General features: G+C 38.6%; 1 protein-coding gene across 3 annotated transcripts in view; it reads right to left on the bottom strand.

Moving 5' to 3' along the window:
• CTNNA3 (catenin alpha 3) overlaps positions 1-22532 on the bottom strand; it is a 1765907-nt gene that overhangs the window by 1686244 nt on the left and 57131 nt on the right. For all 3 annotated transcript variants that reach the window (XM_054435153.1, XM_054435155.1, XM_054435156.1), the window contains exon 3: positions 1357-1549. In XM_054435153.1, coding sequence (XP_054291128.1) covers positions 1357-1549 — 193 coding nt within the window. The remainder of the gene's footprint in view (positions 1-1356; positions 1550-22532) is intronic.

The following is a 22532-nucleotide window of genomic DNA, read 5'->3' as shown; positions in this document are numbered from 1 at the left end:
GAGTAGATTTAGATGCTCTTGCTACACACACAAAAAAAATGGGTAACTGTGAGATTATGAATATGTCAATTTACTTTATTATAGTAACCATTTTACTATTTATATGTATTTCATAACATCATGTTGTATACCTTAAATATACACAATAAAATTTATTTTAAAAACAAATTCACATAAATATAAAATTTTTTTTTTTGAGACGAGGTCTCACTCTTGTCCCCCAGGCTGGAGTGCAATGGCGCGATCTCAGCTCACTGCAACCTCTGCCTCCCAAGTTCAAGCAATTCTCCTGCTTCAGACTCCCAAGTTTACAGGCGCCTGCCACCACACCCAGCTAATTTTTGTGTTTTTAGTAGAGATGGGGTTTCACCATGTTGGCCAGACTGGTCTTGAACTCCTGACCTCAGGTGATCCACCTGCCTTGGCCTCCCAAAGTGCTGGGATTACAGGCATGGGCCACCGCGCTCAGCCAAAAATTTTTTTAAAATCCTCTATATCATACATGTGACATAAAGCTTATTGTTACTAGTATATTCATTTTAATTATTTAATTAGCAAAGGCTTCCTGATTTTCTTAAATTTATGTTGGGGGGTTGAGGGAGAAAAATATTTAAAAATCCCAAGTCTCTTTTACAAAGCTGAACAAGAAAATTTAACTTTCCTTTTCCTCCCAAAATAGATACTTGCAGAAAGCTGATATATATGAAATCATTCCACTAACCAAAGAATATTCAGCAATTATTTTAAAACTATCCTACAGTTGAGACTTATATTCATTAGAAAATTGCTGTATTATCATAAGTAAAGATCTCAAAAAGATGAAATATATGCTTTTATTATGTAATATTAACAAAGCAGCAACTTGGCTCATGCATATTTTATGCAAAGCATTTTTTAAAAAGTTTAGGAAATCTAAACCTCCAGAAATTTGCAAAGTTAAAAATGTACTTCTGAGATGGTCAGGTCTGAAACTTCTATTTCCCAACTGTTTACAAGGAACTTCATAATTTATTTATGTATAGACAAATAAATCTTCAGCTTCATTAGTCATTTCTCACTATATTCTAAGACCAAAAAAGGGTACTCTTCTCTTCGTTTATTATGGAAAAGCTATGGCAAGGCGGGGGAGGAAGAGGAATGCCTGGGGGGACCGAGCAACTAAAAAGAAGAGCCTGGAGTGGGACTGAGCCTTGGAGCTGTCTAATGAGCCACTCTGCCTCCCACAGCTAGCGCCTCACAGCTCTGCAAAAGACTAAAAAACTGGAGCCAACAAAAACAAAACACTCACAAATCTAATTTGGTGACTAACACCCTAAAGATATGCAGTTTGCTCCTGACCAGGACTGGAGTACTCACTTTCTTTGCGAACTTCCTCAAGTGAAGCCGTAAGCTCATCCTTTAAAACTGTAGCTTCCTGGGCAATCTTCTCTCCCTTGTCTAATAAATTCCAAGTTGCTTCCTCCACAGAAGCCAGAAGGACACTGGCTCTTTTCGAACGTCCTTTTTTCCTGCTGGAAGGGTTCTGGGGACAGTTTACAAGTGTGGTAACCTAAAATTGGAAAAATACAAAGTACTAAATTGACAAATTGTTAAGGAGAACACAGTCCTGGGATATTACAGACCAAAACAAAAGACAGTACAGTTGACCCTTGAGCAACTCAAGGGTTAGGGGTGCCAACCCACCGTGCAGTTGAAAATCTGAGTATAACTTTGAACTCCTCAAAAACATAACTACGAATAGCCTACTGTTGACCAGAAGCCTGATAACATAAATAGTCAATTAACACAGATTTTGTATCTCTATGTACTATATAACTATATTCCTACAATAAGATGAGCTAGAGAGACGATAGTGTTGTTATTAAGAAAATCATAAGGAAGAGAAAACATAATTAAATAAATCAACAAGTAGAAGTGGATCATCAAAAAGGTCTTCATCCTCATCATATTCATATTCCTAAGAAGAGGAAGAAGAGGAGGGTTGGTCTTGCTGCCTTGGGGGTGTAAGAGGCAGAAGAGATGGAGGAGGTGGAAGGGAAGGCAGGAGAGGCAGGCACACTTGATGTAATTTTATTGAAAAAAAATCCGATTAAAAGTGAACCTGCATAGTTCAAACCAGTGTTGTTCAAAGGTCAACTGTATTTCATAGTAACATGACTCATTTCCAGTGCTGTCGGTACACCTACAAAAGTCAAGTCATGGCACCAAGAACAGCAACAGCAGCCACCGTGGAGTTCCCAACTAAAAATAGGAAGGAAGGAAGGAAGTGACAGTCTTAGCGACTGAATTTCAAAATACAGACATTAAAATGTCCTCTCTTCAACTACCCCGGTCATCAAATCATTTCTATGTTAAATATTTACTGAACACCTATTTTTTACATTGTTCTGGATGATGGAAAAGAAATGCATTTCATGCTTTCATGGAGTTTACATTCTTAATATCGGCAGCATACAATAAACATATAAACAAATAAAAAATGCAAGGTTCAGTAAATGTTTTGCGGAAAAATAAAGTTGGGGGAGGGAATAGAGTGGGAGAGAGTGGGGATCGGGGTGGTCAGGAAAGGCCTCTTGATAGGGGACTTTGAGTGAGACCTGTTTGAGAGGCCAAATGAGTTAGGGGAAAGGGTAGAAGACAGATCTGAGAGGTTACAAAGGGCAAGAAAGTAGGTCATAGTAAGGATTTGGACTTCGTCCCCTGAGGCAACCACTGTTCTATATGATTCAGAATGTTTCTCCCTCTCCTAATATTAGTTATCTCTATTCTCAGCCTAAATAGACTAATACTGACTTAATTATAATTATTTTTGGCTCCCTCTTAATGTAGATTGCTGGCTAAAAAGTGGTATAAATTTTATTTTATAATTATTTGATATTTTGGAGATACATAATTTTCTACTCTCATTTTTGACTGTTTTATCAAAGTTCTGTATTTTTTATATGAAGTTTCTGTAATTAAAACAATACACACATACACAGCCTTCTAGAGCATTCTTCCAGTAGTAAAACTTGAACAAACTCCTCACCGCAAGTATATGAAGTGAGAAATGTGTTAATTAGCTTGATTTAATCATTTTACAATGTATACATATATCAAAACATCACAGGGTACACCATAAATATATATAAATTTTATTTGCCAATTTTAATTTAATAAAGCTTGAGAAAAAAAAGAAAGAAATGAATCTTAACAAATACAAGAACAAACTCATAATAAGAACATTATTTGAAGACAAAAATTAAGCTTCTGTATTTGGAAACAAAAACATCATACTGAATTACATTATTAAAAAGCACCCATTTCTGGCCAGGGGCAGTGGCTCATACCCGTAATCCCAGCACTTTGGGAGGCCGAGATAGGTGGATCACCTGAGGTCAGGAGTTCAAGACCAACCTGACCAACATGGATAAACCCCATCTCTACTAAAAATACAAAATTAGCCGAGCATGGTGGCGCATGCCTGTAATCCCAGCTACTCAGGAGGCTGAGGCAGGAGAATCGTTTGAACCCGGGAGCCAGAGGTTGTGGTGAGCCGAGATCATGCCATTGCACTCCTGCCTGGGCAACAAGGGCAAAACTCTATCTCAAAAAAAAAAAACAAAAAACACCCATTTCTTAATTAAATCTTGGATCACAATTACAAGTTTTGGATTAAATTTTTATAAACAAAGCTTTAAAATCACCATCGTAGAGGAATGAGAGAAAGGAAAAAAACAACTTGTATCTAATATTTAAAATAGAAGACCTGAAACTCCTATTGAAAGCTAAGCTGCTGCATGTCATGAAACAGTGGAGGCTCATAATAATCATGCATTACATCTTTGACAGCAAACTACATAATGCTTCCTGCTCAGTAGCCCCTAGAGATTTTGGTTGTTGTTTGTTTATGGAGCATTCGATGCTTGTTTACTTGGATATCTGGACCCAGTTTTTATCGATGAACTAAAAAAAAAACTTAATAAGTTATGGGGGAAATATGTGGATGAAAATCATTTTCATCTGCCCTCCTACCCTCCTCCCCTTACCCAATAGATCCTCTGTTTCATTCTAATTTGCTTTATTTCCATGTTCATCACCCAGAGTGGAATGTCTTGTGGCAGGCCTTTGTTTCCTCTCTTAGAAAATAAAAACAATCATTGTTATCCTACAAGACTGGGGAAGGTCAAATAAGGTAAAGTATTTTGTAAAATGCATTATATGTATGACACAAATATTTGTTGGCATTTCATGTATATTTTCTAGTTTGTTCCCCATGTAGGTGCAGAAAATTGGTTATGGGAATCTTTAACAAAGGTATTCTCTCTGGATCTAAGTTTATCTTGCTCTTGGGGCCCCCCATGCTAAATGTGACAGTTAGCAAAGCTCACTCCATATGCTTTACAAGCAGCTAAATAAGATCATGTGTCTTCACCATGGATTATATAAGAATAATAATAAGCCTGATTTATTACATGGGTTTTCACAAATTCCAAAAGGCAAATATCTCACTCTTGACAGTCTAATTTATATATTGAGAGTTGAAAGGTATTTGTCCAGATTAAGACAAATTATAACTACTAGTTTAAAATCTTTGTTTAAAACAAAGAATAAGTATCATTGTCTGAAGTGTTCCCTCGGAATGTATTTTAAGTGCTGCAATTCATGATGCTTCCCACTGCACATTCCTCCTCTATTGTTCAGATCCTCCATGCACCAAATGTTTTCCATAGAATAGCCTGGGCTTTGAAATTAAAATGAGCGTTCCAGAAATGCTTTGTTCCTTATAATAAATGCCAGAGAAGTAAGAAATGTGAAAAGAACATTGTATAAGAACATCATGCTTCCATCAAAAAAGGCAATTGCAACTTGCAAGTTATTCACTTTTATAAGTTGTTTGTACCTACGTCTTCTTTTAAAATACTCCAATACAGTTATTTGATATTGATTAAACTAAAGTCAAGTGAGGTTTTCAATGATTCCTTTTATTTCAGAAAGTAAATATGGCTTGGCAATCCTGTAGAAAAAAAGAAAGCTGAAACTATTTTTTTTAACCCTAACTCACCTAAGAGATTTAACTTACTCCTATCAGTGACTGACTCACCATAGCAGATGATTCTCACCAAGGGGGAGGATAGGAGGGTGCTATTTGAAAAGGTCTCCCACCTCTTGAAGGAATACCAGCAACCAGTAAAATTAGCTTTCAAGTTATCCTGTAAAATAAATCCTGTGTCCTCATTTTCTTTTTCAGTACTAAATCAGTTATATTTCTGTAAGGAAGTTTAATTGGAACAACTTGGAATGAAGATGATTCTAATGTAGGGTTTAAGCCCATGTCTTGCTAACTTTACCTTTTGTCACAGATACAAAACCCTCCCATTCCCCCCTTTCTCAGACTTTAGGGGTCCCTCTCATATAGAAAATCTCCAAGCTTGCAGCATTAGAGAGCTTAGGTTTGCTTACTTTCTTTAGTCTGTAAATCTGTGCTAGGCTATAAAGACACACCTTCATCGTAGATACAGGAAGGAACTTCCATGGGAATGGTGCTAAATTAAATATTTCAAGTAATTTATAAAGAAGAAATTCCCACTCTATTAATTCTGCAAGTTTAACATTCCACAAAACCGGACATATTTTCAATGGTGTGTAAAAATATTTATATATTAAAATTAAGAGTATAAAAAAGGTTTTTATAGACTTTCCAAATTTAGGTGTGCTTCTCTAAATGCTCTAAAGATGCTGAAAATTAAATTGATAAGCTTAATGAACCAAGCCATCAACTGTCATTATATAGAGCCACACTAGCACACAATATGAACACTGTAGAATACGTTGTAACTTACTTTCATTTGTTGTATCAGCGCAACAATTACTTTAGTATCTCAGGTACTAGCTTTGTGAAATGTCTTTTTTTTTTTTTTGAGACGGAGTCTCACTCTGTCGCCCAGGCTGGAGTGCAGTGGCGTGATCTCGCCTCACTGCAAGCTCCGCCTCCCATGTTCGCACCATTCTCCTGCCTCAGCCTCCCAAGTAGCCGGGAATACAGGCACCCGCCACCACGCCCGGCTAATTTTTTTTGTATTTTTTAGTAGAGACAGGGTTTCACCGTGTTAGCCAGGATGGTCTCGATCTCCTGACCTCATGATACGCCCGCCTCGGCCTCCCAAAGTGCTGGGATTACAGGCGTGAGCCACCGCACCCGGCCGTGAAATGTCTTTTTTAATGCCAACTTAGGTAACACAATTATATTCTATAACCTTGTTCCTTCCCAATATAGTTCTGATTTTTTTAAATTCTACTCTCATTGTACCACAAAAAGGCCATGTTAACAGCCATCTCTTTTCTTGTTTATTGGCTAAAAGACTTTGAATTTCAACCCTCCTCCAATAGCTCACAGGAGCCTTCAGGGCTACTTTTGTTCCCTTGAGTTAATTTTGATGTATGAAATAAAGTATAAGACATTTAAGCTATGTTAATTAGCTAAAACTTCAACAGGGTTCTGAAAGAAATTAGAAGGGTAGAAAAATAAAACTGCCTATAGATAAGTAAAAACTGTGATCTTTCAAAGTAAAAGGTACAAACCAGTCTCGGGGAGGAGAGGGGGCGTCCCTTCTTCAAGTCATTGATAATTTCAACTATTCTTTCACTTCTACCAAAACAACCCTTACTGAATTAACAAAAGTACAGAGGAAGATTAAAGGGTTCAGAACCCAAAAAATGCCTCTAGATAACATTAAACACCCCCCCAAACCAAGTTCAATCTTCTTTTAGCTCCTTTCAAGCCAATAAACACTTATATTTTGTTCAAAATAATACCCTAGGCATTCAGAAAATAAATATGAATAAGCTCCAATATGGCGATAACAGAAACACACAACTAGTTGCACTATAAAAGGCAGAATGATAACTGTTTATACTTATATAAGTACAAAGAAAGTGCTGCCAAAATTGCAAACATTCACAAGGATTAAGTAGGACTTCCAAGAAGAGCCTTTAAGAACAGATAATTTTCTACCAGAAGAGATAGAAGGGAGGTATGTAAGCCAGGGAAAGAAAATTGTGTGCAAAGGGGCAGAGAAAAAAATTTATTTTGTCTGAAAGTAGCGGATAGTCAAACTTAGCAAACTGTGGGGTAAACACAAGCAATAGGGTGAGAAGGCCAAGAAATAGGTTGCATCTCAAATAAAAAGTTATAAAAGTCAAAGAAAGAGTTAATATTTAATGTAATAGGTGATAGAAAATGAAAACACAGCATGCCCAAAGTAGAGAAGCCTTTGCCCATCAACCTGCCTCTCCACCATCTGTATGTTTTACCTCAGTGGCTAACACCTCTAACCTGAAACAGAAACCCAGAGGTCATCTGGGCTACTCTCTCTCTCATCTTCCTCTCCAAGTCCTTGTCATCCATGACACAGAAACAGGGCATCATTCTCTGCCCCATTCACCAATCTATCGTTATGAAAAGTGTGTGCAATGATTCTGCCCTCACTGAATCTTTCATGAAGCCTCTCCTGAGAGGTCTCACTGCCTCTGCACCAGCCCTACATTCCCACTAGAGCCGTCTCTTGAAAATGCAAATCTGTCATACTTGCACTACCTGTAGGCTACCTGCTGCCTACAAGCAAAGTCCAAACTCTTCAGCATAGCTTTTAATGCAATTTTGATCTCACTCCTGACTAACTTTTCATTCTCATCTTCTATCTGTGGAATCTGCCCACAAGCTACTTGTTAGGCTCAGAACAGGAAATGTTCAGCAACCTCAACCTGGGGTGACTCCTTCCCCTCACAGCTCCTTGTTCGTAGCTCTTGCATCACTCATTATACTGTCCTGTAATTAGCTGTTAACATATTGCCTCCGCTGCTCTACCACGAACTCAATAAGGACAGGGGCCATGCTTGACTCATCCTGAAAACACAGAGCCAGCGTACTGTGAAAAATAAACGAACAGTGGTTGACTGGATGAAAAAAAAAGAATGAAACCATACATTTTAGAAGCCTTTAAATCAAGAGTCACAATGTTCAGTGATTCATACGAGATTACCAAAAGAATGGGTTGCTACAGCAAAATTAAAGTTTAGTGATAGCACATAGCAGCTTTCATTAAAAGGAAGTCCTTAATGTGGGATTTTCTGCCATATCTCTTGTCTAGTTTAGTTGGGGTCTGATCAGTTCAGTGTGATCTAGAATCAAGTATATTATAGTCAGTCTTTTTTGCCCCCCAAAAAAGACATGTTACATAATTCATTTTCAAACTACAAATAAAAAGAGCTGGCACATTCTTTTTATTACTGATTTTTTCACTTTTTTCAATCCTTTTGTTAGTTTTCTAGGGCTGCCATAACAAAATACCACAGACTGGGTGGCTTAAGCCAGGGGTCCCCAACCTTTTTGGTACCAGAGACCTGTTTTATGGAAGACAACTTTTCCACAGACCCAGGGGTGGGGTGGGGGTAGATGTTTTTTTGCCCAGAGTTGGTTCCTTCTGGTGGGTTCGTGGTCTCGCTGACTTCAAGAATGGAGCCACAGAGCTTCACAGTGAGTGTTGCAGCTCTTAAAGATGGCACAGACCCAAAGAGTGAGCAGTAGTAAGATTTATTTTGAAGAGTGAAAGAACAACGCTTCCACAGCAAGGAAGGGGACCCTACCAGGTTGCCACTACTGGCTGAAGTGGCCAGCTTTTATTCCCTTATTTGTCCCTGCCCATGTCCTGCTGATTGGTCCTTTACAGAGTGTTGATTGGTCCATTTTACAGAGTGCTGATTGGTGCATTTTACAAACCTCCAGCTAGCTATAGAGTGCTGATTAGTGTGTTTTTACGGAGCACTGATTGGTGCATTTTACAAACCTCTAGCTAGCTACAGAGCACTGATTGGTGCATTTTACAATCCCTTCGTAAGACAAAAAAGTTCTCCAAGTCCCTACTTGACCCAGGAAGTCCAGCTGGCTTCACCTCTCAGTTTCAGGATGATTCAAGTGGATTACATTTATCGTGTACTTTATATTGTTATTACATTGTAATATATATGAAATAACTATACAATTCACCATAATGTAGAATCAGTGGGAGCCTTGAGCTTGTTTTCCCACAACTAGACAGTCCCATTTGGGGGTGATGGGAGACAGTGGCAGATCATCGGGCATTAGATTCTCATAAGGAGTAGGCAACCTACGTCATAATAAGGTTCACTTTCCCATGAGAATCTAATGCCGCTGCTGATCTGACAGGAGGCAGAGTTCAAGCAGTAACGCAAGCGATGGGGGATGGCTGTCAATACAGATGAAGTTTCTTTTGCTCACCCACCCACCGGTCATCTCCTGCTGTGTGCGGCCCAGTTCCTAACAGGCCATGGACATGCACCAGTTGGGGTACTCAACTGGTACTGGCACTGGAGGCCTGGGGGTTGCGGACCCCTGGGTTAAATAACAGAAATTTATTTTCTTACAGTTCTGGAGGTCAGAAGTCCAAGACCAAGGTGTCAACAGGTTTGGTTTCTCCTGAGGCCTCGCTCCTTGGCTATCAGATGGCTGTCCTCTCTCTGTGCCCTCACATGTATGCACACAACAATGGTGTCTTTCCCTGTACATCCTAATCTCCTCTTCTGATAAGGACACCAGTCATATTGGATTAGGGCCCACCCAAATGACCCCATTTTAATTTAATTACCTCTATATCCAAAGGCCCTGTCTCCAACTACAGTCACATTCTGAGAAACTGGGGTTAGGGCTTCAATATGTGAATTTGGGGTTTGGAAATGGCACAATTCAACCCATAACAATCTTTACCACAAGTGATACAAAAAGTGTAAAACAACCATAACCTTTTTAAAAATATAATTTAGGGTTTTGTTTGTTTGTTTGTTAGATAAACAACCACTGCTAACATAAGCCATTACTCCGAACTATTGAGGGACAGTAACAAAGCACATGTAGATCCCTCTCCAATTCCACCAGCCCTCTGTGCCACACAGATGGCATAACAAAGCAAAGAGATTTACATGTCAAACACATAAGCAGCTGTAGCTAAATATCCTAATCCAAGAAGTACACTTACTCCTGGATAAATATGAAGCTAAACACAACTGGGAAAAGACCACATGCTGAGAATAATACCAAATTAGTTTCTTCTAGTTTTCACTTAACCACTTACAATCCAAAAACAAACAAGTTTGGACTTTACCATTCATTTATTCAACAAATATTGATGGTGTACCTACACTGTGCCAGAACATGGCAATGAGCCTCATTCTAAGGAGGCGGGGGAACAGAGAATAAACAAATACATAAGTAATTGTGTAACACAACAGCAGGTATTCTTTTTTTTTTTTTTTTTTTTTTTTGAGACAGAGCCTCACTCCATCACCCAGGCTAGAGTGCAGTGCTGCTATCTTGGCTCACTACAACCTCTGCCTCCTGGGTTCAAGCGATTCTCGTGCCTCAGCCTCCCAAGTAGCTGGCATTACAGGTGCCTGTCACCACGCCCGGCTAATTTTTGTGTTTTTAGTAGCAATGGGGTTTCACCTATGTTGGCCGGGCTGGTCTCAAACTCCTGACCTCAAGGGATCCACCTGCCTTGGCCTCTCAAAATGCTCAGATTACAGGCGTGAGCCACTGCACCTGGTCAATAGTAGGTACTGACAGATGCTATGAGGAAAGTGAAGAAGGGTTAAGAAAATAAAGAGTGAAAGAGAAGGGCTAGTTTAGAGTGCATATTAGGGAAAGCATCTCTGATTAAGTAAGAAGGACCCAAGGAAATAGAAGAATAAGACATTTAAATATCTGGAGGAAAACATCCCAGACAGAAGAAACAAGTGCAAAGGTTCCAAATCAAGAGCTTGACTGCTGTATTCCAGGAGCAGTAGGAAGGCTGGTATGGAGGCACCAAATTGTGCAGGACTTGTAGATCACCACTAATGCTCTCAATTCTATTCTTATGACTGGAAGTTACTGAAGTGCTTGAAACAGGAAAGTAACATGATCTGACCCAAAATTTTAAAGCATCATTCTAAATGCTCTATGCAAAACAGACTAGGCAAGGATGGGATGAGGAATAGAAGAAGGGAAAGCAGTTAGGAGTCCGTTGCTGTAGCCCAAGTGAAGACCACACTGTCTTCTTTGAGGAAGCAGTGGTGGAGTTAAGAAATGACAAAATTTTGGTATATTCTAAAGTGTCAACAAGGTTTGCTGACAGATTGGATATGGGTTATGAAAGCAATATGGCATCAAGGATGACTCTGGCATATGGCCCGAGCAGCTGAGTAAATGGAGGTAATATTTACTAGTTGAGGAAAGTAAAGGGAAATGAGTAGGAAGGGAAATCAAGAGTTGATGGATTGCCATGGCATTAGCCATGTTAAATTTGCCTTTTAGAGTTGTTAAAAGTGGAGACTAGTATACAATTCTGGAACTGAAAGAGGTAAAAGTTGGAGATATGTTTCATATAGGTTACTTTTTCAATTTAATTGTTCACTTATCAGTAGTTTTGCTGATCTTACCAAAATTGCAAAGACGTTTGGGGAAAAAATTTTTTTTAATCAGAGATTGAATGAGATCTCTTAAAAACAATGTATAACTGGAGAAGAAGTCACAGGACTGAGCTTTGAGAAACCCCAACAATTAGGTGTAGTATTTCTCAGGAAACCCAACCGTTAACATATTAATTCTAGGATATGCAGATTTTGTCATTTCAAACATTACTATTATTTAGAGGAAATGCCTGTTTTTTGAAACTAAATTTAATAGTTGTTTTTTAACTTTTATTTTAAGTTCAGAGGTACATGTGCAGGTTTGTTAAATAGGTAAACTCACGTCATGAAAAGTTGTTGTACAGATTATTTCATCACCCAGGTAGAAGCCTAGCACTCGAATTATTTTTCATTATTCTCTCTCTCCACCTTCTTATAGGCCCCAGTGTCTGTTGTTCCCCTCTATGTGTCCATGTGTTCTCATCATTTAGCTTCTACTTATAAGTGAGCACACAAGTGGTATTTGGTTTTCTGTTCCTGCATTAGTTTGCTAAAGATAACGGCCTCCAGCTCCTTCCATGTTCCTGCAAAGGACATGATCTCATTTTTTTTTTAATGACAGCATAGTTTTCCATGGTGTATATATGCCACATTTTCTTTATGCTGTCTACCACTGATGTATATTTAGGTTGATTCCATGACTTTGCTGTTGTGAATTGTGCTGCAATGAACATGCATGTGCATATGTCTTTATGGTAGAATTATTTATATTACTCTGGGTGTATATCCAGTAATGGGATTACTGGGTCAAATGGCAGTTGTTTTTAGGTCTTTGAGGAACTGCCACACTGTTTTCCACAATGGTTGAACTAACTTACATTCCCACCAACAGTGTATAAGCATTCCTTTTTCTCTGCAACCTCTCCAGCATCTGCTTTTTTTTTTTTTTAACTTTTTAATAATAGCTATTCTAACTGATTTGAAATGTTATCTCATTGTGGTTTTGACTTGCATTTCTCTAATGATCAGTGATGTTGAGCTTTTTTTCATATGCTTGTTGGAAAAATGCCTGTTTTATACAGAACAAAAATTCAGACAAATTCAGTTTTAAAAATGTAATGTTAATCATATAGTCTCCTTTTCTACAAATAAATATTTCAAAAAATGAGAAGAAAAACTATAAAGATATTAAATTAAGCAAGCTAAAGAGAAATTATATTCATGCTGTAATTTATTCCTAAATCAAACAATTAGTCATTCCGGTAAATCAATAATCCATAGTTTATAGGACAGTACTGATTCAAAGAAATGTTGAATAAGAAAAAGCAAAAAGCCAACTTTTTTCCATCAATAATCTTTGACTGCTTAAAGGAAACAAAGCAAAAAGTAAAAAATCCAATCATACCAAATAAAACTCTAAAATAAATAAGTTGACTGCACATGTAATAGCTTAGATGTGTTCACATAATCCCTTGGTCCGTCCAGCCCCGCATTCCGAACTTCCAGCAGTGACTGATGGTAGAATATGGTTATGACTCCTACTTATGTATTCCAGAATTGTTTGATAATCATTTACAACCCTATCAACCATAAATTGAATAAACTATGCCAATATTCTGTCATTTGTGTTTGCTTTGCCAACACAAACTTAGAAAGTTTTATCTGCATTTCCCTCCCACTATCTGCTGCCAGATTCCCTTTTTCACATCTACCTTAGATGGTCAGATTTACTCTTTCTTGTTCTCTTCTAACACAAAACTCCATTTTATTGACGATATCCAGGAGAAAATATACATAGCTACTTGCTCATCATGATGAATATGAGAGATAATAAACATTAAGCAAAAAAGATCATCAAAGATAGTGATTAGATTTGCAGGGCTGAAGATTTTACAACCAAAATATGATTTAAATATAGCTCATCAGCAAATTAAATACTTATATTCAGTTTAAGATTGATTAGGCTATATCCACCTCATTTGTCAGAACTGTCTCTAAGTCAATAGTCATTTTGTCTCATTGTTTGGGGTAAAAATTAAATACCAGTCACTCATCTTGAATCTCATTGGCCAGCACTTGATCTTTAATGTCCCAAAGTCCCTTCTTTGATATTACCATAGTCTCTCAATTCTAAAATACTATCAACTACAACACAAACCACCAATGTAATCACTTCCCTTAAAAGTGTAAATATGGATATTTTGTCAATATTAAACCTTCCATAACCAAGGTGGAGCCAAGAGACTTATTGTCTAGGAATAAAGACAGCAGACAGAACAAAGATACCATTGATCATCTTTGAGTTTCAAAGCTGACTTTCTTAAGCTCTCAAGCAAGAAAATAATTGTGAAGCTGGAGGCATTATACTACATGACTTCAAAACTTACTATAAAGCTATATTAACCAAAACAGCATGGCACTGGCATAACAACAGACATGTAAAGCAATGGAATAGAATAGAGAACCCAATACCAAATCCATACATTTACAGCCAACTGATTTTTGACAAAGGCACCAAGAACACTCATTGGAGAAAGGACAGTTTCTTCAATAAATCGTTCTAGGAAAACTGGATATCCATATACAGAAGAGCAAAATGAGACCCCTATCTCTCACCATATTCAAAAATCAACTCAAATGGACTAAAGATTTAAATGTAAGACCAAAAATTATGAAACTAGTAGAAGAAAACACAGAAAGAGGAAATCATTTTCTAAATGCTTTTGGCTCTCATTTAGCAAAAGCTAGATCTGATAGACTAGATCACAGTTTTACGATAAAGAAGATCTGGTCAGACAGGAAAAAGAAGTGTGGACTATTGGAAGAAAGGTCTCAGAAACAGGTTAGACACATTTTATTTCCCTTCTCTGGGCTTCACCCAGATTAAAAGCTGTATTGGCTCTCAACTAACAGAGTTGGGAAACACAGAAAGCAGAGGAATTTTTATTCCATTTATCTTCAAGACTTTGAAAGAAAATTGTTTTATGAGCTCCCCTGCACAAAACTTCAGGGGTAGCTACAGTGCAATCTTGCCATCACAATCTTGAAGCTTAATAATACATAACAATGTAAACGGGTAGACAGAAGGTCAGCTTAGCTTTCTTAAATCAATCTTGATTCCCATGAGGCTTAGATGAAACCCAGAACATCCTAGATACCATGAAGAACAATCAAAATGAGGCTATGTTGAAAAGCAGTGGGCCTGCCCTGAGTTCACCATGGTGAAGAGCCAAGTGATCTAGCAGAGTCTGAGGGTAAATAGAGAATGTCAGATACCGGATGGAGGATGTAGCTGGGACTTCGAATCTGAAGCATCATCAAGGGCCAAAGTGGGGTTAAAGCATCCTGGAGAAACCACAGACCCTAGCCAAGCTACAAAAGAACGCCCCACAAATTATATAAGGACATCAAGAAATGCACAGAGGTGCCCACAAAATGACCATGCATGGGACCCATCACTCCGTCAAAGGCCACAGTCCAGAGAGCATTCCAGACCAGCCACTCGGCAGGCACTAAGTGTCCAAAGGTTACCACATGGGTCCAAAGGCCGCATCTCCCACCGTGAGATCATGTAAGCAACACCCTCAACCCAATCTCCTGTTTTAGAGCATTTTATCTAAAAAGACTGAGCATTTACCAAAAGGGACTGTTTACATTGTTGAATCACATCAGTTTACCATCTTATTGGATTAAATAGAAGGCATTTATTCCAATTCCCAGTAGGTAGGAGTTTATGAGGAAGGTCAGATCACTTATGAAAGATAAACTAAAGTGTGCTGTGGGAAAATTTGTAATCCCCTACAAGTACAAAAAGGAAAGCTACATTAAATGTTTATTTCCATTATATGATGCATCCTAATTTCAGAAATGGTAAAAAATGTAACGTGGACAATGTGGGAAAATGTGTTTAAATTAAAGAAATATGGTATCTTGCAAATCAAGATTGAGAATGCAAACTATTTCCTAAAAGAAAAAACTCATCTGAAAAACCACATTTATTAAGCCTTAATTTACTTAACTTGTAGAGCTTTCACTACTGTACATATATATGTATGTATGTATGTGTGTGTGTGTGTATATATATATATACAGAAATGTGGATATCTATGTATTCAAATTCAGCTATAATGAGGTTAAAAAGGCATAGAAGGAGCACCATTTTAGGGCAAGCTTTGGACCAAGAAGCAGAACCATGCTCACTACTGGCTGATATCATGGCCAGCATAACAGTTCTGACATTGTAATCACCTGGGAGCTTTAAAAATTATTGTCTAGTCCTACTTCCAGAGATTCTGATTTAACGGGTTTTGTGTAAGGCCTGGGCATCAGGACTTTTAAGAGCTCCCCAGGTAATTTTATTGTGCAGCCAGGGTTGAAAACCACTGGGCTAACAGAATCTCAACAATAACAGGGATTTTCTGAATTGCCTACTTAGTACTCTTCCTCCAAGTAAGCCTTCTGTATCTCCCATAGGGCTTGGCCACAAACCACTCCATCATACTTTATCTCACTGGGGGCTCTCAATTGTGTGTGAGATATTGCCCATTTCTTACCCTTCCTTAACCAGGGAGTGCAGAGTAGCTCTATGAGAAAATGGTCAGTCTAGGCCAGGCGCAGTGGCTCACGCCTGTAATCCCAGCACTTTGGGAGGCTGAGACAGGCAGATCACAAGGTCAGGAGTTCGAGACCCGCCTGATCAACATGGTGAAACCCTGTCTCTACTAAAAATACAAAAAATTAGCTGGGCGTGGTGGTACATGCCTGTAGTCCCAGCTACTCAGGAAGCTGAGGCAGAAGAATCGCTTGAAACTGGGAGGCAGAGATTGCAGTGAGCCAAGATCGAGCCACTGCACTCCAGCCTGGGCAACACAGCTAGACTTCATCTCAAAAAAAAAAAAAGAAAAGAAAATGGTCAGTCTAGAACCATGGCCTTCCAAGACATAGAAGGGGCACCATTTTACATCGTAGGAGCCAAATCTGGCCTCTCGTCTATTTTGGTAAATAACAAAATTTTATTGGAACACAGCCACACCCATGTGTTTACATATTATCTAAGTTTGCTTTCACATTACAACAACAGCACAGTAGTTGCAATAGAGACCCTATGGTCCCCAAAACTGAAACTATTTACTATCTGGACCCATACAGTAAAAGTTTGCCAACCACTGGTTTAGAGTCAGAGTTTTCAAGCTGCAACAGTATCTCGTAAGACAAGTTAGATGTCCTGAAATAGCCCGGGGGAGTCTATGAAGGGTAGAGTCAGACCTTGAGCAATGAAAATGATGACATCTGGGGAGATATGGACTCTTCTATCCTTTCAACCAGCCGAAGCACAATTGCTCCTATCAATCTATTAATAGCATTTTCCACTAAAAGGGCAGGTGTATCTGGGCTTATCAGTCTACATCACCTGGCTGCCCACGGCAATCAGTTTATAAGAGAACAATTATATCCTAAAGCTAAGTTAGAAGTGGGTATCTATGGAATCAGTCTGAATTCATAGAGGAAAAGATGAGCTGTGATTGAAAGATAAAGTATTAACAGAAACAGAGTGAATTGGGGTTGGTTGGAGAACCCTGAAAAAGAGGGGAGCAACATTAAAGTGAAGAAAATCACAGTCTAATAGGACAAAAGGTTTAGGAAGCAAGCTGAGAAGAGGTGAAGCACATACAATGAATGGCACCTACCCACAGATCATCTCAAAGATACCAGTTTCTGCTGGTGGGGGCCTCCTTATATCCCTGCCATGCACGCTCCCACTGGACTTGCAGTATTTTAATCAATTAGCTATGGGTTTTCTTATCCTTATTTTAATTTAATGAGTGACTTCCTTTTTCTCCATTATTTGTGTCTTAAGAAATACTATAACCTAGCCATTTTCCCATGGGAGCAGTTTTCTGGCAGTAAAATAATGCAGAAATTGAAGAATTCACTTTATTAGAATCAACTCAGCTATACTGAATCACCTTAAACTTTAAAACATTACTGAGGCAGAATTGTTTATTTCTTCATCCTACCATAAAAATAACATCTTTATACTTATGAAGCCTTAAGCCTATTAGTATTTAAAAGACACTGAATCTACTAACTTTTAAGGTTACTCGTTGAGGTTATAGTCAAAACTCCAATATTTGCTTACAACATACCCTACAAGAACACTCTATGTGTGCAGACTTCCTTTTGAGGTTTCCTTGGAAGCTTCAAGATTAATTCTGATACAAATTCTATTGATAGAATAATCAGCAAGAGTACAAAAAAGAAGCTTGGAGGTAAAACCAAGAAAGCATAAGTAAATGGCATCATGCTTATTCAAAATGACCTATAGAAATGACAGAAAGCAACCACAAACAAAACTTGAATTGTTTTCTGAAAGAAACAAAGGAAATTATATTCTAGAAGGCTAAGAAGCCAAAAGGGGCAGACATGTTCTCTCCCTGCTACCTGAAAGCCAATCAAATCTGTCTGTAGAGCAGTGGAAAATTAACTCTTTGGGCATCTAGGCATCTCTTTGCATAAATTGATATATATGATTGCTTGCTGCCTTTAGAGGGGGTTGTGGTCAAGGAGAGTAGAAAGGAATTTTGATGAGAGCAGGGTATAGCAGAGAGGTTCTTCATAGGAGCCAGGCAGGAAAGAAAAACATGGTGCTTGGAAAAGCTAGGACTAACTACTCCCCATGCAGTCACTAGTACTGGCCTTGACTCTAGTAAGGAGAGGGGAGAGAGTAGAGAAGAAGCTGAAAGGAATCATTTTCATAGGAATCGTGTGTGACTCTAGGTGCAATCATTGCTTCACTGGGGCCCATATGAGAGAGTGCAGCACAGAATTGGGAAGAGAGGCATTCTCCCCTCTTTTGTAGGAGCCTAGCACCATTCTACCACCTTGAGGATTGGCATCTGAAGGAGACCAGGGAATTTCACCCCAAAATATGGTACCCTGGTATGTTTATTATTATTATTATTTTGAGATGGAGTTTCACTCTTGTTGCCCAGGCTGGAGTGCAATGGTGCGATCCTGGCTCACTGCAACCTTCGTCTCCCAAGTTCAAGCGATTCTCCTACCTCAGCCTCCTGAGTAGCTGGGATTAGATTACAGGCATGCACCACCACGGCTGGCTAATTTTTTGTATTTTTAGTACAGACAGGTTTCTCCATGTTGGTCAGGCTGGTCTCGAACTCCTGACCTCAGGTGATCTGCCTGCCTCAGCCTCCCAAAGTGCTGGGATTACAGGCATGAGCCACTGTGCCCGGCCAATTATTTTAAATTAAACACCCTTGGGGACCAGCAGACACTGGAAGAAGCTTTACTCTGATACTCCCTTATCTGCCTAATGTCCAGACTTGCCAAAGAAAAAAACAATTACTTCTGGTCCCTTCCCTGAGTTTTCATCAATTTATTAATAACTGTAATCACAGGCAGGTAGACTGAAATCTGTAAACACACCTGGACAGACGTTTTTCAAAAACCATGCTCTGTGGGCCCAACAAACTTTGTCCCAGGCCACTGTATGTTCTCCAAGCCCACTGAATTCCCCTAAGAGTCATTTACTACACCTCAAGTTGACACATTTCCCCCATCTGCCCTCCTCTATGAAAAAGTGTATATAAGCATCTGTACCCGTTGGGTTATGAGGTAATCATTCTCCTACTATTCCCCTGTGTTATGCACATTGAAATAAATTTTGTATGTCTTTTCTCCTGTTAATCTGTCTCGTCAGTTGATTTTTCAGCAAAACTTCAGAGGGCAAAGAGGAAGCAATGCCTTTGCCCTTACAGATTTGGCGTTATGGGTGGAATAACCAAAACTGCTCTGCTCCTCTAGAAGCTGCAGTCAAAGGAACACAGGACCTGATAGGCAAATAGAATGATAAGAAATTCTTACCAGTCAGACTCCCAGTCTCTCTCTGCAGAATCTGTTCAAGCAGATGAGAAAAATCAGTTTGTCTCTTTTTCCTTTCCAAATTTAAGATTAATGGGAGAAAAGCATTTGTATGACTAGTCTTAGGTGTAATGACTCTGGTATATTTTTGCTATGAATATTCATATTGTCCTATCTTTTTCCTCACAGAAGTAGTCTTTAGTTTTTCCTTTGTCTCTGTCTTTCTGTGAAGAGTCCTTCTTATTTTATGTCCTTGAGAGCTTGACTTTTGACCAAGTAGGAGCCCTATCTCTTGGTCTCTGCCAACCAGTGGGCATGATTTTTGGGCCACAGCCAGTGGCCAGCCTAAAAGGACTAGGAACCCTGAGGTACCTAAGATATTAAGCAGCACACTCTGTTCCAAATGTGCCAAGCTCTCAGCAAAGTTTTTCTTAAATAAGAAATCCCATCCATAAGGGGCTTTTGTTTTCCTAACTCTTGTTGCCTGGATAGTCCTGGAAAGTCCAATCCCAGGAGGACCTACTCAGTGTCACAGATTAACAGATCTATGACTGGCGCCCCTCCCTCCTCAATACTGGAGGCACCATATGAACAAACACCTCCTCAACCATCTATCACGAGTGTCCTTTGCTATATTAGACTATTTCTGAAAGTGAATTTTGAGGGGATCATGAGAACTACATCATCTTCCCATTTTTATACTGCCACTTATACTGTCCATGATAGTCTAAACCTGGAAAGCTACCTCTGAGACTCCATGAAAACGGCTTATTAACTTGAGTCACTTATGGAATAAATAAATTGGCTATACTTAAAAGAAAACTTTTTAGAGAGTGCCTGTCTTAAACAGCTATCTTATTCGTGCCTATTTTTAAAAATATTAAAGGAATATAGCCTTAGAAATTCTCTTAGTAAGATTTTTAAAGCAGAAATAATATTCAAAGGAAACTTAAAATCCTGTACACTCAAATTGCCTGCTTTGGATCCATCTAGGATCTGCAAAAAGGCACTCTGGCCTGTGGTCTAATAGCTAGGATTCCACTGTTTCATTGCCTCAGCGCAGGTTTGATTTCTAGTCAGGTAACCAGCCCCTTGGAGATGTAAATCCTTTAACTCAGGGGAAAAAGGAAACACTTATAAAAATTAGTTTGAGGGTCAGGCACGGTGGCTTATGCCTGTAATCCCAGCACTTTGAGAGGCTGAGGCAGGAGGATCGCTTGAGCCCAGGAGTTTGAGACTAGCCAGAGACAGATCCCTTCTCTACAAAAAATTAATTTAAAAAATTAGCCAGGTGTGGTGGCATGCATCTGTAGTCTCAGATACTCAGGAGACTGAGACAGGAGGATGGCTTGAGCCCAGAGATCAAGGCTGCTATGAGCCATGATTACACCACTTCACTTCAGCCTGGGCAACAGAGCAAAACCCTGTCTCAAAAAAAAAAAAAAAAAGAAGTTTGAATTACATGTTTTGAATTTATATTTGTGTGACCCTTGACTTTTTGGGGTACCCATTTCTCATTGATCTTTTTCCCTTCCATGGACAGTTATGTTCCTGTTCATCACTAAGTCTCTATTTTCTTCCAGATGTCTTTGTGGGGTGGCTCTGGATTTTGTGAAGACTGCTTCTTTGTACCTCTTTGGAGATGTCTTGTGCTCCCTTGGTTAAATCATAAAAGGCTTTTTTGGTTCTGAATCACTTGGTAGTTACCTTTGGTTTAAAAGAAAAAAAACTGAAGTTCAGATAAATAAAGTTTAAAAAAAATAAAGTTTACTTCTCCTTCCTTTCTCTACCTCTGATACACATGAAGGGATCTAGATGGGACTGCGAGTGACCCTGAAGCCTCTTGAGAACCACAACAAAAAGGTGCCACTGACTCCCTGTTTTGGGGTTCTCTGTTTTCCTCATGGAGCCTCAAAAGTAGTGAATGGGTTCCTCTCAGCTCTAAAATCTCTACTCTTTTTGGCATTAAACTCCCTCATCTATTTGACTTTTGTATACATACATGTATACGTGTGTTGTATGTTGTGTCTACATGTATGTATTTGTCTATACATGTGTTTGCATATTATCTACATGATACCAAATTGACTTAAAAATAAATGAGTACTCATAAATTATATAACTAGCCCAAAACTTTTCAAGTTCCCTTGACTGTAATAAATCTTTGGTAAATAAAGCTAGTTTTAAAATTGCTAGTAAAATAAGAATGTTTTCAAAATTTAATTTAGACATTTTTGCCTAGGTCTACTGGTCACACAGGTTTATGCTATCTCTGTTAGATGTTTTAAGGTCATAAAACTGTTGTTTCTATGATATTCTTGACATTTTCTTGATTTGTATATAAACTAAAACTGTAAGTGCTGGCTGCTGGGCTCCCAAAAGCCCTACACACATCCTACTGTGGCTTCTTGAGCCAACCCCAATATGGTCCCATCCTCCCTGGTCCAGCTCTGCCTCCTGGTCATGCTGAGAGGGGTCAGATCCTCCCAACATTGTCTTCACAAGTCTGTCCTCTGCCCTGGGCCCTACATTGGGTGTGCAAATCCAGGATTCAGACAGGCCCTACCCTTCATAGTCATCCTGGGTGCCACATGGGTACTCAGAACCCAGGACAACTAGAGCGGGGACAATGGGGAGGGACCTGTGTCCAGTATCTCAAAGGCTTTAGTTAAGATAAAACTAGCTGATGCTGGTTTTGCTTTTTCAAAAAAAATACATAATAACCTAAATAAATAGCTTTATTTTCCATGAATAATTCAAATATAACTGTTAAAAAATATTTTTCAATAATTTAAAATTTTAAGGACATGTTATGTTAAGTAGTAGAGAATCATGAAATGTTTGAGTCATTTCTAAGTAAGTTAAAATACTAAAACATTAATTATTAAGCATAAAGTTTAGATAACTTTGACATCTTGTTCTTATATGGCAGAGAAAAGCTAAATATATCTGTATCTGTTAATGAGCAAAAAACTGATGAAACATCTTTCTAAAAATTATAAAGTGGTTTTCATTTACAAACACTGATATAAAACAGTTCAAAATTACTTACTTCCTAGGTTTTCAGTAGAAATTAGGGTTACTAAGAGTTACTATTATAATTAGTATATAATTAAAACTACTATATATGATAAACAACTATGTAAGGAGTATGTAAGGGAAGTAAAATGTTATAAGGTATGAGGATGTGCTTTTGTTGAGAAAAAGCAATT

Source organism: Pongo pygmaeus, chromosome 8 (assembly GCF_028885625.2).
Source record: "Pongo pygmaeus isolate AG05252 chromosome 8, NHGRI_mPonPyg2-v2.0_pri, whole genome shotgun sequence".
Lineage (NCBI taxonomy): Eukaryota > Metazoa > Chordata > Mammalia > Primates > Hominidae > Pongo > Pongo pygmaeus.
This window is presented reverse-complemented; position numbering and strand designations above follow the sequence as displayed.